Consider the following 11569-nt stretch of genomic DNA (forward strand, 5'->3'; position numbering starts at 1 on the left):
TAGTTGCCACCCTAGCGGTGAATTTCCTGGTATATACATTTTAATGGACTCGAGTGAGGATTTTTACACTGAATTCATAGAAGTAGAATTCCTAGAGGAAAATAATATAAAACTGTTTTAGGGTTTTTAAAAGAAATGTTCAAATTATCCTGTAGAAAAATTGGTTCAGTTTATGCTCCCACCAGCAGGGACAGAGCTCCAGGTTCCCTCTTCCATTTGTCATCTTTGCAGATCTTTAAGCAGAAAATCTCATTGTTTTCATTACATTTCTTTGATTTCTAGTGCTTTTGAATCTTTTTCATTTGCTCATTGGCCATTTTTATTCTTGTGGGAGGTGCTGGTTTCTCCATTGCCCATTTTCTGCTGGAAATCATTTTTTTTTTCTGAGTAATTTTAAAGATTTCCTTATAGGCTAAGGATACAAACCTTTTATCTGTCAATGAGGTTACAAAGACCTTCTCCTAGTAAGTAATTTGTCATTTCACTTTATTTATTTATTTTTTGCTAGCAAAGCACCAAAGTCAAATTTCACTTATTTTTTATCCTGCTGAATGAACATATTTTAACAGTGATTTTAGTGGAAACAGGAGCAGGACAGAATGCAATACCTAGATCACACTCTGTCACCCCAACTGGAATACAGTGGCATGATCATAGCTACTGCAGCCTCAAACTCCTGGGCTCAAGCGATTTTCCCACCTCAGCCTCCCAAGTAGCTCTAGGCCTACAGGTGCGTGCCGCCATGCCCAGCTAATTTTTAAATTTCCTTTGTAGAGATATGAATTCACTATGCTGCCCAGGCTGGTCTTGAACTCCTGACTTACCCCACCTTGGCTTGCCAATATGCTGGGAGTAGAGGCGTGAACTACTGCTCCTGGCCAAGAGCTTACTTGTGTTTGCTAGCGAGGTTCTTGGTATCTTTTTATATTTGAGGCTTTCGTGCTAGTGCTGAGGTATTACACTCACCATCTGAGGTTTACAGGACTTTTGTTTTAATATTCAATAGAGGGAACTGTTTAGTTTTGCACCTTTGCAAGTATACAAAATGTGCCTACCAGGACTTTGCTTTATATCCATTGACAAGCAAGAAGTAACACAGTAAAAGTATGCCTGGCTACAGGCTGTGGAAGAATGGAGTATTCTGGTTTAATTCTATTAACTTGGAAGGATGAAGGTGAAAAAAATTCAAAACTTTAATTTCCTGTTGAATGCAATTTGAAAATATAGCCAATGACTCCACTTTTCTTCTCTAGTAAGTTTGGACATTCAGATGTACGTTGTCTTTTATCATAGAATTCCTAGTGTGCCTGAGTCTTATAATGTGAAGATCCTTTTCTAAAACTTTAGATGTAAGAGGCTAGAAATGATATTGGATGAGATCAGGCTGGATGAGAACTGATACCTGTAAATATATTTTTTAGATGAAATCTCTGATTGCCACGCGTTTTCTTATTGAACTCATAAAAATAAAACACACTGGCTGGAGGGTGGAAATAGGAAGGAGATTTATGTCTTTTAATTGCATGTCATTGTTTCATATTGAGACAGAACATATAGTATCCCTGGCTTTGGACCTATAGAAGGAAACACATTTTTCTACCTGCTGTATGGCAGAGGTTCCTGAACACCTGGACAGCTTATTGCAGCACGGATTGCTGGGCCCTACTCCAGAGTTTCTGATTCATCAGGTCTAGGGTGGGGCCTGAGAATTTACATTTATAAGAAGTTCCCAGGTGCTCCTGGTCCAGAGACTATATGTTTGAGAGCCACTCTTACATACTAACTGTAAATTGTAGAACTCTATAAAAAAGCTTAGTTTGGTCTGAGATAAGAAGCACACAGGTAATGGAGCAAATCATGAAAAAGTCAACCCTTGATCCCAGGTAACAAGCAATACACAGTGACATAACACAATTCTTGGTTTTCATGATTGCAAGTCATAGCCAAGTATCTAGTGAGAAATTCAGTTTCATTTTCAGGGCTTAGAGGCCAGGTGATTCTAGAAAAATAGGATTTAGTGATTAACCTCATAAGAGTGGGAGTTATTTATGTCCTTTTCCTCTCCCCCATCACTTAGGATTTAGCCTTACTTTAGAAGGGTCCTGTATTTGCTTTAACCTTGTAAAGAACTTTGAGTGCTTATTAAATGGAAAGCTGTGTGTGTGTGTGTGTGTGTGTGTGTGTGTGTACATATGTATTTAGAGACAGAGTCTCATTCTGTAGCCCAGGCTGAAGTGCAGTGGCATGATTTTGGCTCACTGCAACCTCTGCCTCACAGGTTCAAGGGATTCTCCTGCCTCAGCCTCCCAAGTAGCTGGCATTACAGGCACCTGCCACCATGCCCAGCTACTTTTGTATTTTTAGTAGAGACAGGGTTTCATCATGTTGGCCAGTCTGGTCTTGAACTCCTGAATTCGGGTGATCCACCCACCCCAGCCTCCCAAAATGCTGGGATTACAGGCATGAGCCATCATGCCGGGCTCAAATGCTTTGTGTTTTTAAAGATATTAGACATGTTTCTTGTTTTTTGTTTTTTTTTTAACTTAACACTAATGTAGGAGAATAAGAGAAAGTTTTTCCAAAAAAGAGAAAACATTGTGATTACTTTATCTTATTGGAATGTTGGATACTAAAGTCTGCTTTATCAATCATCAAGCACACTATAAAATTTCCATTTTAATAGGATTTGTACCTCAACTGAGGTAATAAAGTTTTAAAGTTTTTCAAGTGAAAGCCAGCCCTGCCCCTCTCCTGGAGTGGATGGGGACAGCAGTTGCATGGGCAGCTTTCCTTGTGACAACACAGGTCCTTCATGACACGCTGCTGTCTGGCCACAACTCCTTTTCCTTTCATCTTTCTCATTGGCCAATGGGCTTCAAGCATTAAGGCCACGCCCCTATTCTGCATTCTAGTGCAGCCCTGGTTACGCCTCCTCTGGCTCAGTCACACAGCGACATAGAGGTGACTGGAGGTGTACAGTTGTCCTCACCTGGATCATGCTGATGTGGCCCCAACCCCACCTCCCTGACCATCTCCACCTCCCTACCCACCCCCTCCCCCCTACTCACCCCCACCTCCCTACCCACCCCCACCTCCCTACGCACTCCCACCTCCCTACACACCCCCACCTCCCTACCCACCCCCACCTCCCTACCCACCCCCACCTCCCTACACACCCCCACCTCCCTACACACCCCCACTCATCTACCCATCCCCACCGCCCTACCCACCCCCACCCCCCCTACCCACCCCCAACCCCCTACCCATCCCCACCCCCCTACCCACCCCCACCTCCCTACCCACCCCCACCTCCCTACCCAACCCACGATGTCCAAAGAAACCCGACAGAACAAATTGGCCGAGGCTAAGGAAAAGGTAAACGCACAAGCACCCCAACCCAAGCTGAGGCCCCCTCTGACAGCTGAGCTGATGCCAGTCTGTGACACTCCCGAGGCACACCGGGCTGGGCCCCCCCAGTACCTCTGGGATCCCCACACCAAAATCTTGTCAGCCAGCCCAACCCCCACATGAGTCCTGCCCCTGCCCTGCCCGGCACCCCAGGGTGACTTTGAGCAGGTGACTCCCGAGGCTTCCAACTCCATACTCTGCCCTTACCTCCTGCTACCCCAAACCCGACCTCCCTGGGCTCTTTGGGCTCACATCTCCAAGGACCTGGGTGCCCCAGAACCTGCCCTCACCAGTTGCCACAGGGTGACTTTGGGGATGTGACTCCTGGGGCTCCTTGCTCCTTACTTGGCCCTCACCTCCTGCCGCCCCAAGCCTGACCTCCCGGGGCTCTTTGGGGTCACATCTCCAAGGACCTAAGTCCCAATTTTTGACCCCCCTCCCCAGTCTCAAAGTGGCAACTTGGGCATTGCACTCATGTGTCCCCCCCACCCCCGCCACTCCACCGAGGAGTGGAATGTAGTGATGTCACAGTCCCTCTACAAACTGTCATTACTACCACGAGACCGGCCTTTGGTCTTAGGACCCAGTCCCCTAAGTGTTCTTGCCCACTTCTGTTTCCTCTGGTTGCAGCACAGATTTCCAGCTGGAAGGGGAATGGGGACCGTGGGACCTAGAAGAGAGAGGTTTCAGGCTGCCTGACTTCCTTACCACAGACGTTGACAGTGTGAAAAGCCTACACCTCCCCCATGAGCTCCACATGTTGACAGTGTCTCTGGGTGGCAATGGGAGAACGGGTTGGGTTGGGTTTTCTCCCAGGCTTCTACTCTCCAGAGAGACTTTAACATTTTTTCTGAGTTCTGCACCTCAGATTTGAATTCTCCATTGTTCTGGGACCAGAGTGCCCCTCAGTCACTGGTTTCTGGAGTGAGATCTGCTTATCTTCTGTGGAACAGATCTTGGGAAACTGGATTTGACAGCTTGAGTCTTCCTCATCTCATCTCAACCTGGGGTACTTTGAGTGCCACAGGATAAATATGGGGCATCTTTCTGAAGCATCAGTTTCCCTTGATTCTATTGAGAGATGAAACATTAATGTACTTAGGGATGAAAGTCACATAGATTTATAAGAGTATACAAGACTTCTCTCTGAAATGAGGCTTGGGTTGTCCTCTTTCTGCTAAATTCCGGGATTTAACAGAAAGGCTGCCTTCTGCCATGAGGATACATTGATGTAAAGGTTTGAGAGGTACTGGTGTACTTCTTAACACTAACAGACGTGTGAGGGTGAATAACTCTAAACCACAGAGTGTACAGTTCCTGCCTGCTTAATATTTGCTTTTCTACCTCTGCCTCTGGTTTTGGTCCCTGGCAGCTGCTGATTTGTGGCAAAATCCCAGAGCTCAGAGTCAGAAAACTGAGTTTAAGTTCCATTACTGCCTTTTTTTTCAGCCATGGTATCAATCTCTCTTAGTCACTAAGTGATTGTGACAACATTTCCTACAGTTGGTGGCATTAAATCAGATGGGCTATAAGAGTATTTAGTATAAACTGTAAAGCAGGATGTGACTGTAGGATCTTGTAGTTCTCATGAGTATCACTGCTCTTCCTTTCCACAGTTGAGAGACCATCATGCCCAGACCAGCCCTAGTGTTGGTGCAGGAGCAAGCGACGCCAAAAAGAAGAAAATAAATAATGGCACTAACCCTGAGACAACCACTTCTGATGGTTGCCACTCACCTGAGGATGTGAGTCTTGGCTGGCCAGGCTCCTTGGGGACAGAGGGCCCAAGGGGTGGTGGAGGGTAATTGTTAAGATTGTGGAAGAACTGCCAGGTACTGGTTAAGAGTTCTGGGTTTGAATCCTACCTCTCCATCTCCTAGGGATATGATTTAGGGCAAATAGCTTGAGCTCTTTGGGCCTCTCTTTTCACATCTGTAAAACAGGAGTGGTATTGTTTTACTTGTATTTGTGAAGTTTAAATGAGATTTATCATTGTGTTTTTATGTTAATCCCTAGTCCAGGGCCGGCTGTAAACTCTCCTTCTTGGGCTTGCATTTCCTGAGGTAGAGTTAGAGAGTATCGGAGGTTTCTGTTAGCTCTGAGAGCCCGACAGTTAAAGGCCCACTAGAATGGAAACCTCGGGGCCAAGGGCTCCTCTCTGCCTTTTCTGACCTCTATCCCTGCTGTGAGGAGCTGTCCCTGGCCCGTATGTGCTCAACGTTTGCTGAATGAATCCACCTTTCTAAATCACAAGCTGGCAGAAGGGTGGGCTTTTCTCACACTCCATCTCCGAAGGTTTCTGTTACTGTCTTTTCAAGAGAATCTAGTTTCAGACTTTAAGTTCCGTGGCTGTGGGCAAAAACCAACAAAGACCCAAATCCTTCTTCTTTGGGAGTTGAGGAGAGTTGACCAGTTCGTGTTCCCATTGGGTCTGAGAACTTTGCCCTTAAAATCCATTCCTGACCCCTGCCGACCGCTTCCTGGCCTGAGGAATAGAGTCGAGGGGGCCACCCTCAGTCACCTTCCTTTGACTCTCCCCACAGAAACAACAGAACCGAGCTCAGCTGAAAGAAGTAACATGGTTTCTTTCTTTGCTCATGACATGACTGCTGGGTTTGGGGGGCACTCAGATGTAGAGGCCCAAGTCTCATCTCGCCTACTCCCAGCCTGGGGAGGAAGGCTCACCTCCCAGATTCCACCCCATCCCCACAGGGTCCCTGATAACCTGGTCCCATGGGTGGGCCTGTCCTGGGGCAGGGGGCCATTCTGGGGGCATGTCTCTTGCTGTGGATCTCTGCCTCCCCCTAGTAGGAGCTCTTTCTTCCTCTTCCTATAGGAAAAGAAGGCGAGCCATCAACACCAGCAAGCCCTAAGGAGGCAGCTAGAGGTGAGTGGAGGGAGTGAAGTTCCCTCCTGTCCTCTGGATGAGGTTTCTTTGCTTCTCTTTCAGCACTTGCTTGTCTTTTCTCCCAAAGGCCCAGGATCATACCGTAGAAATCCTTATGTGTCAGAAAATTGAACTGGAGACAGTGCTCTATTACAGCCAGGATGCTGCCGGGAAATTTGAAGGTGGGAATCTGGGCACCCCATCATCCCTCAACCTCGCACTTTCACAGGCCTTTGGGGAAGTCCTTTGGGCCGCATCTCAACCTCTCTTATTCCAGGAGAGTCCCATTATCTGGCAGACCACCTGCATCATTCCTGGCACTTTGAAGGAGAGTTACAGCCGGCTCTCTCCTCTGTGTCCATACAGCACAAGAAGGCAGACAGGGTGAGTCCAATCACCTGCACGGTCCCATGGGAGCCCAGCTTTGCAGATAGAGGAATGAGCCTAAAGGTCCCTTCTGCAGGATGCAGTGTCCTGCCCAGAAGACAGCATGGGCCATTTCTTGCTGCTTTTGTGTGTGGTTGTTAGAGACAGGTTAGGGCTGAGTCAGCTGCTGTGGGTGAGTTGTGGGGTGCTGTGGGGAGCAAGCACTGGACACGGAGCTCCGAGGCCAAGTGCCCACCCTGCCCATACTTGGCTGCACCCTTGGTCAAATCCTAGGTGGGGGTTAGGGTACTTGTACCATGAAAGTACAGAAGAGTATCTTTAGTATGTTACCATTTGTGTAGGGAGAGGGAACACACATACATGTGTGTGTGTATGTATTATGGTAATATACATAAAACATGTTTGTAAGGATTCGTAAAAACTCAGGAGATAGGAACAGTGTTGGGGGGAGATATTTCTCTTCTGTACCTTCTGAGGTTTGGACTATGCCAATGTACCGTTCTTTCAAAAATGAACAAAGGATTAATTTCCTTCTCCTTATCTGTGTCCCTACCCCCAGTGAAAGAATGGGCTTAGAGAATCAGATATACTTGGGTTTTGAAATCCCAGCTCTAAGTGATCTTAGGCAGCACTTAACCTCTAATACCCCATGTTTTTCATCTACACAATAGAGATAATAATGGTAACCATCTCCTATGGAGGTTGTGAGGATTAAATGGGATTGTTAGCATAGTGCCTGGTGAAGCACTCAATAAAGGTTCCAACAGTGGTAGTAATAAGAGTAATAGCAATAGCAATATTATCTGATCTCTCTGGGCCCCTGTTAGCCAGCTATCAATTCAATCTCTTTCCGTGTCCCTTCCACCCTTACTGAGTTCTTTGAAAAACAAGTGAGAGCCAGGTGCGGTGGTGCATGCCTGTAATCCCAGCTACTTAGGAGGCTGAGGCAGAAGAATCACTTGAACCCAGGAGGCGGAGGTTGCGATGAGGTGAGATCGCGCCTGTGCACTCCAGCATGGGCAACAAGAGAGAAACTCCATCTCAAAAAAAAAAAAAAAGAAAGAAAGAAAGGAAAACAAATGAGACCATGGGCTTGGAAATGTCTTGAGAACATGTCGGGTGTGATTGAGAGGGAGCAAGAGTTACTGTGGAGTAGTCACTGTAGCTGTCATTACTGGTCGGCCAGCTGCTCCTCTGCCTGCTCTATCCTGACTTGACCTTTCTCTATTTGCAGTACATCGAGGAGTTAACAAATGAGAGGGACACCTTGAGTCTGGAGCTGTATAGGAACATGTAGGATGGGGGAAGTTGGGATGGAAGGTCTGGGAGCCCTTAGTGGGGGTGGTGTGCTGGGAGATGGGGGGTACACGTGAGCATGGTGAGTGGCTCATACAGGTTTTCATGTGTTTGCAGGGAAGCTCTAGTGCCTCCTGTGCCACTGACTCATGGGGTAGCCTCAGGCAACTCATGTCCTCTCTCTGGCCTGCCACCTGGGACTTTTAATTCCTGGGGTCCCTTCCAGTGCCATGATTCTGTGGTTGTGGGGTGAGGGTAGAGGGTCGATCACCAAAGCGGTCCTTTCTGTTCTTCATTCATTCCTTTCTCTACTGCCTCTGGCTATAGCATAACCAATGAGGAGCTGAAGGAGAAAAATGCCAAACTACAAGAAAAACTTCGACTCGTAGAATCTGAAAAGTCTGAGATCCAGCTCCACATCAAGGGGCTAAAAAGGAAGCTGGAGAAGGACAAAATCCTGCTGCCACAGGTGAGAGACTGCAGCCCTCAGGGTTGTGGGAGCCCCATCCAGCTGGGACCATGGTCTAGGGATCATGCAGGGTATGGGGAGGGTCCAGCCAAGAGTTGGAAAATTTGGGTCCTTGTTCTGGTCCCACCATAGAGTCCTCTAGAGTGTGCTAAAAATCTACAAAGTGGGGACCTGTCTGGGAAATCAGAACCTCAGGGTTAGGGCTTAAAATTTCTTTTTAAAGAATCATAGATGAAAACTGTTATTTTATAGATTACATTTATATAGCTAGCTTATGAGTCTATTTCCTTTTCAGGTTCAAACCAACACTTTGCAGGAGGAGAAGATGTGGAGGCAGGAGGAGAAGCTACAGGATCAGAAGGAGAAGATACAGAAGAAGGAGGGGAAGCTACAGGATCAGGAGGAGAAGATACGGAAGCAGGAGGAAAAGATGCGGAGACAGGAGAGAAGCTGTGGGCACAGGAAAAGGAGCTGCAGGAGCAGCAGGAGCAGATGTGGGAGCAGGAAAAGGAGCTGCAGGATCAGGAAAAGAAGATGAAGGAGCAGGAGCAGCAGATGAGGGAGCAGGAGAAGAAGATGTGGGAGCAGGCAGAGAAGATTTGGGAGCAGGAGGAGAAGATGTGGAGACAGGAGGAGAGGCTGTGGCAGCAGGAGAAGCAGATGTGGGAGGAGGAGGAGAAGATGTGGGAGCAGGAGAAGAAGATGTGGAGACAGGAGGAGAAGCTGCAGAAGCAGGAGAAGGAGGTGCATGAGCTGGAGGAGCAGATGCGGAAGCAGGAGGTGCAGATGCAGAAGCAGGAGGTGCAGATGCGGAAGCAGGAGGAGCAGATGAGGAAGCAGGAGGAGCAGATGCGGAAGCAGGAGGAGCAGATGAGGAAGCAGGAGGTGCAGCTGTGGAAGCAGGAGAAGGAGCTGCGTGAGCTGGAGAAGCAGATGCGGAAGCAGGAGGAGCAGATGAGGAAGCAAGAGGAGCAGATGCAGAAGCAGGAGGAGCAGGCATGGAAGCAGGAAGAGCAGAGGCCCGAGCTGGAGGAGCAGATGCGGAAGAAGGAGGAGAAGATTTGGAAGCAGGAGGAGCAGATGCAGAAGCAGGAGGAGCAGATGAGGAAGCAGGAGGAGCAGATGCGGAAGCAGGAGAAGGAGCTGCGTGAGCTGGAGAAGCAGATGTGGAAGAAGGAGAAGCAGATGGGAGAGGTGGAGGAGCAGATGTGGAAGCAGGAGGAGCAGATGCACGAGCTGGAGGAGCAGATGCGGGAGCAGGATGAGAGGCTGCGATTGAAGGAGGAGAGGCTGTGGGATCAGGATGAGAAGATGCTCGAGGAGGAGGAGGAGATATGGATACAGGAGGAAAGGCTTCGGGAGCAGGAAAAGGAGCTGCGGGAGAAGGAAGAGGAGATGCAGAAGCAGGAGAAGATGTGGGGGCAGGAGGAGAAGATGCGGGAGGAGGAGAAGAAGATGCGGGGGCAGGAGGAGAAGATGCAGGAGAAGGAGAGGATGGGAGAGCAGGAGGAGAAGATGCGGGAGAAGGAGAGGATGGGAGAGCAGGAGGAGAAGATGCAGGAGGAGCGGTGCTCAGAGCCCTGCCTCCCTCCCTCCAAAGACCTTTCTGATAGGAGCCACCCTGGCAGCGTGGAGCCTGCACGAGAGGCCGGGAAGGGTTATTCCCATGACAACTGCACTGCACAGCAGATCATGCAGCTGCTTGGTGGAAGGAAGAACGCCCAGGAGCGCCCAGTCTTAGGCAGCACCTCCTGCATCCCATTCTTCTACCGAGGAGATAAGAAAAAGATGAAGATCATCAGTATCTAAAAGCCGGCACTGTCAACAAGGCCTACAGAAGTGTAAGCCGCCGTGGAACTTTGTGAATATAGTCTGAGAACAAACTTGAAAAAAAGAAAAAAAAAAGAAAATTTATTCTAAATTGTGGCAAAATACTCACCTGGCATGGTCGCCCACACTTGTAATCGCAGCACTTTGGGAGGCCTAGGTGGGTGGATCACCTTAAGTCAGGAGTTCAAGACCAGCCTGGCCAACATGATGAAACCCCGTTAAAAAAGTTAGCTGGGCATGGTTGCACACCATGTAATCCCGGCTACATGGGAGGCTGAGGTTGCAGTGAGTCTACATCACACCACTGCACTCCAGTCTGGGTGACAGAGTGAGACTACACCTCAAAAAAAAAAAAAAAAGTTTCTACCTGAGGACTATAATATCTATGTACGTTTCTATTGTTTTTTTTCTTGGTCTTTCTCGTTTAGTCCTGTGTTGTCTTGTCTTATGGCATGCCTAGTAAACTTTTATCTGCCTCCAGAGAGTAGTGACTTTGACTTTATGGCACACAATTGGAGTAAGAGCAGACCGCCTTCATCTGGTTTGGGACTAAGCTAGTTCAAAGCAGGTTTTAGGTTTCATGACATCTGGTCTATGTTTTATTCATTTGGACTCCTAGGGGTGGCCCTTCCAGGGTCCCCACCAAGGTCCCATCTCCTTCCTGGGACCCAAATTCTCATTAGGTCATTTCAGCCCTGTGAGAGTGCCAAACAGTCAGCTAGGCTCTCCAGCCTCTTAACTATCACTTCACACTCAGTTTCTTAGCCTCTTAGACCTCTACTGTTGAACAATCATCAAATGTGGGAAAAGCACTACAGACTGTCAGGGTCACTTCCTAGGCCTGATCACTCAAGTCCTGGCTGAAGTCTTCAGTTACCTTCCAACAACTGTTTTTGATGGTGGGGGGGGGGACACATTTTTTTGTGAGAGTCTAAATAGTTTCTGTGGCATAAATGCATGGTTTAATGGTGCCTGGGTTGTAACAGAAAAGTGTTTGGGCAAAAATCATAAGGGAAAAATGATTCATATTTTATGTCTGTCTACATTAGACCTGCTCAGGGAATAGAATTTGGGAATCACATAATAAGAAACTGCATGCTTGATTGAACATTTGCTTTCTTCACTATCAGGACATGGGGACATATATTTTAAGACTTTTAAAGGCATTTGGGAGAGATTTTATATAGGCCATAAAATGCATTACCCCTCAAAAATAAGAATCACTGAAGAATATAGTTGACTCACAGAAAAAAAAAAAATCCTCTCTAATTTTAAGCTGCTATTAGTTCTCT

General features: G+C 47.6%; 1 protein-coding gene across 1 annotated transcript; it reads left to right on the forward strand.

The window, feature by feature from the left end:
- Nucleotides 1-2986: 2986 nt before the first annotated feature.
- On the forward strand, nucleotides 2987-10858 carry LOC100445850 (golgin subfamily A member 6-like protein 7). Its single transcript, XM_054532421.2, has 10 exons — nucleotides 2987-3375; nucleotides 5025-5153; nucleotides 6245-6295; nucleotides 6384-6477; nucleotides 6573-6679; nucleotides 7917-7975; nucleotides 8306-8447; nucleotides 8743-8875; nucleotides 8938-9035; nucleotides 9213-10858. Exons 1-10 carry the CDS (start codon nucleotides 3328-3330, stop codon nucleotides 10254-10256), a joined length of 1905 nt encoding a protein of 634 aa, XP_054388396.1. The 5' UTR covers nucleotides 2987-3327; the 3' UTR covers nucleotides 10257-10858.
- The last annotated feature ends 711 nt before the right edge of the window (nucleotides 10859-11569 follow it).

The sequence above is a fragment of the Pongo abelii genome, chromosome 16 (assembly GCF_028885655.2).
Source record: "Pongo abelii isolate AG06213 chromosome 16, NHGRI_mPonAbe1-v2.0_pri, whole genome shotgun sequence".
NCBI lineage: Eukaryota > Metazoa > Chordata > Mammalia > Primates > Hominidae > Pongo > Pongo abelii.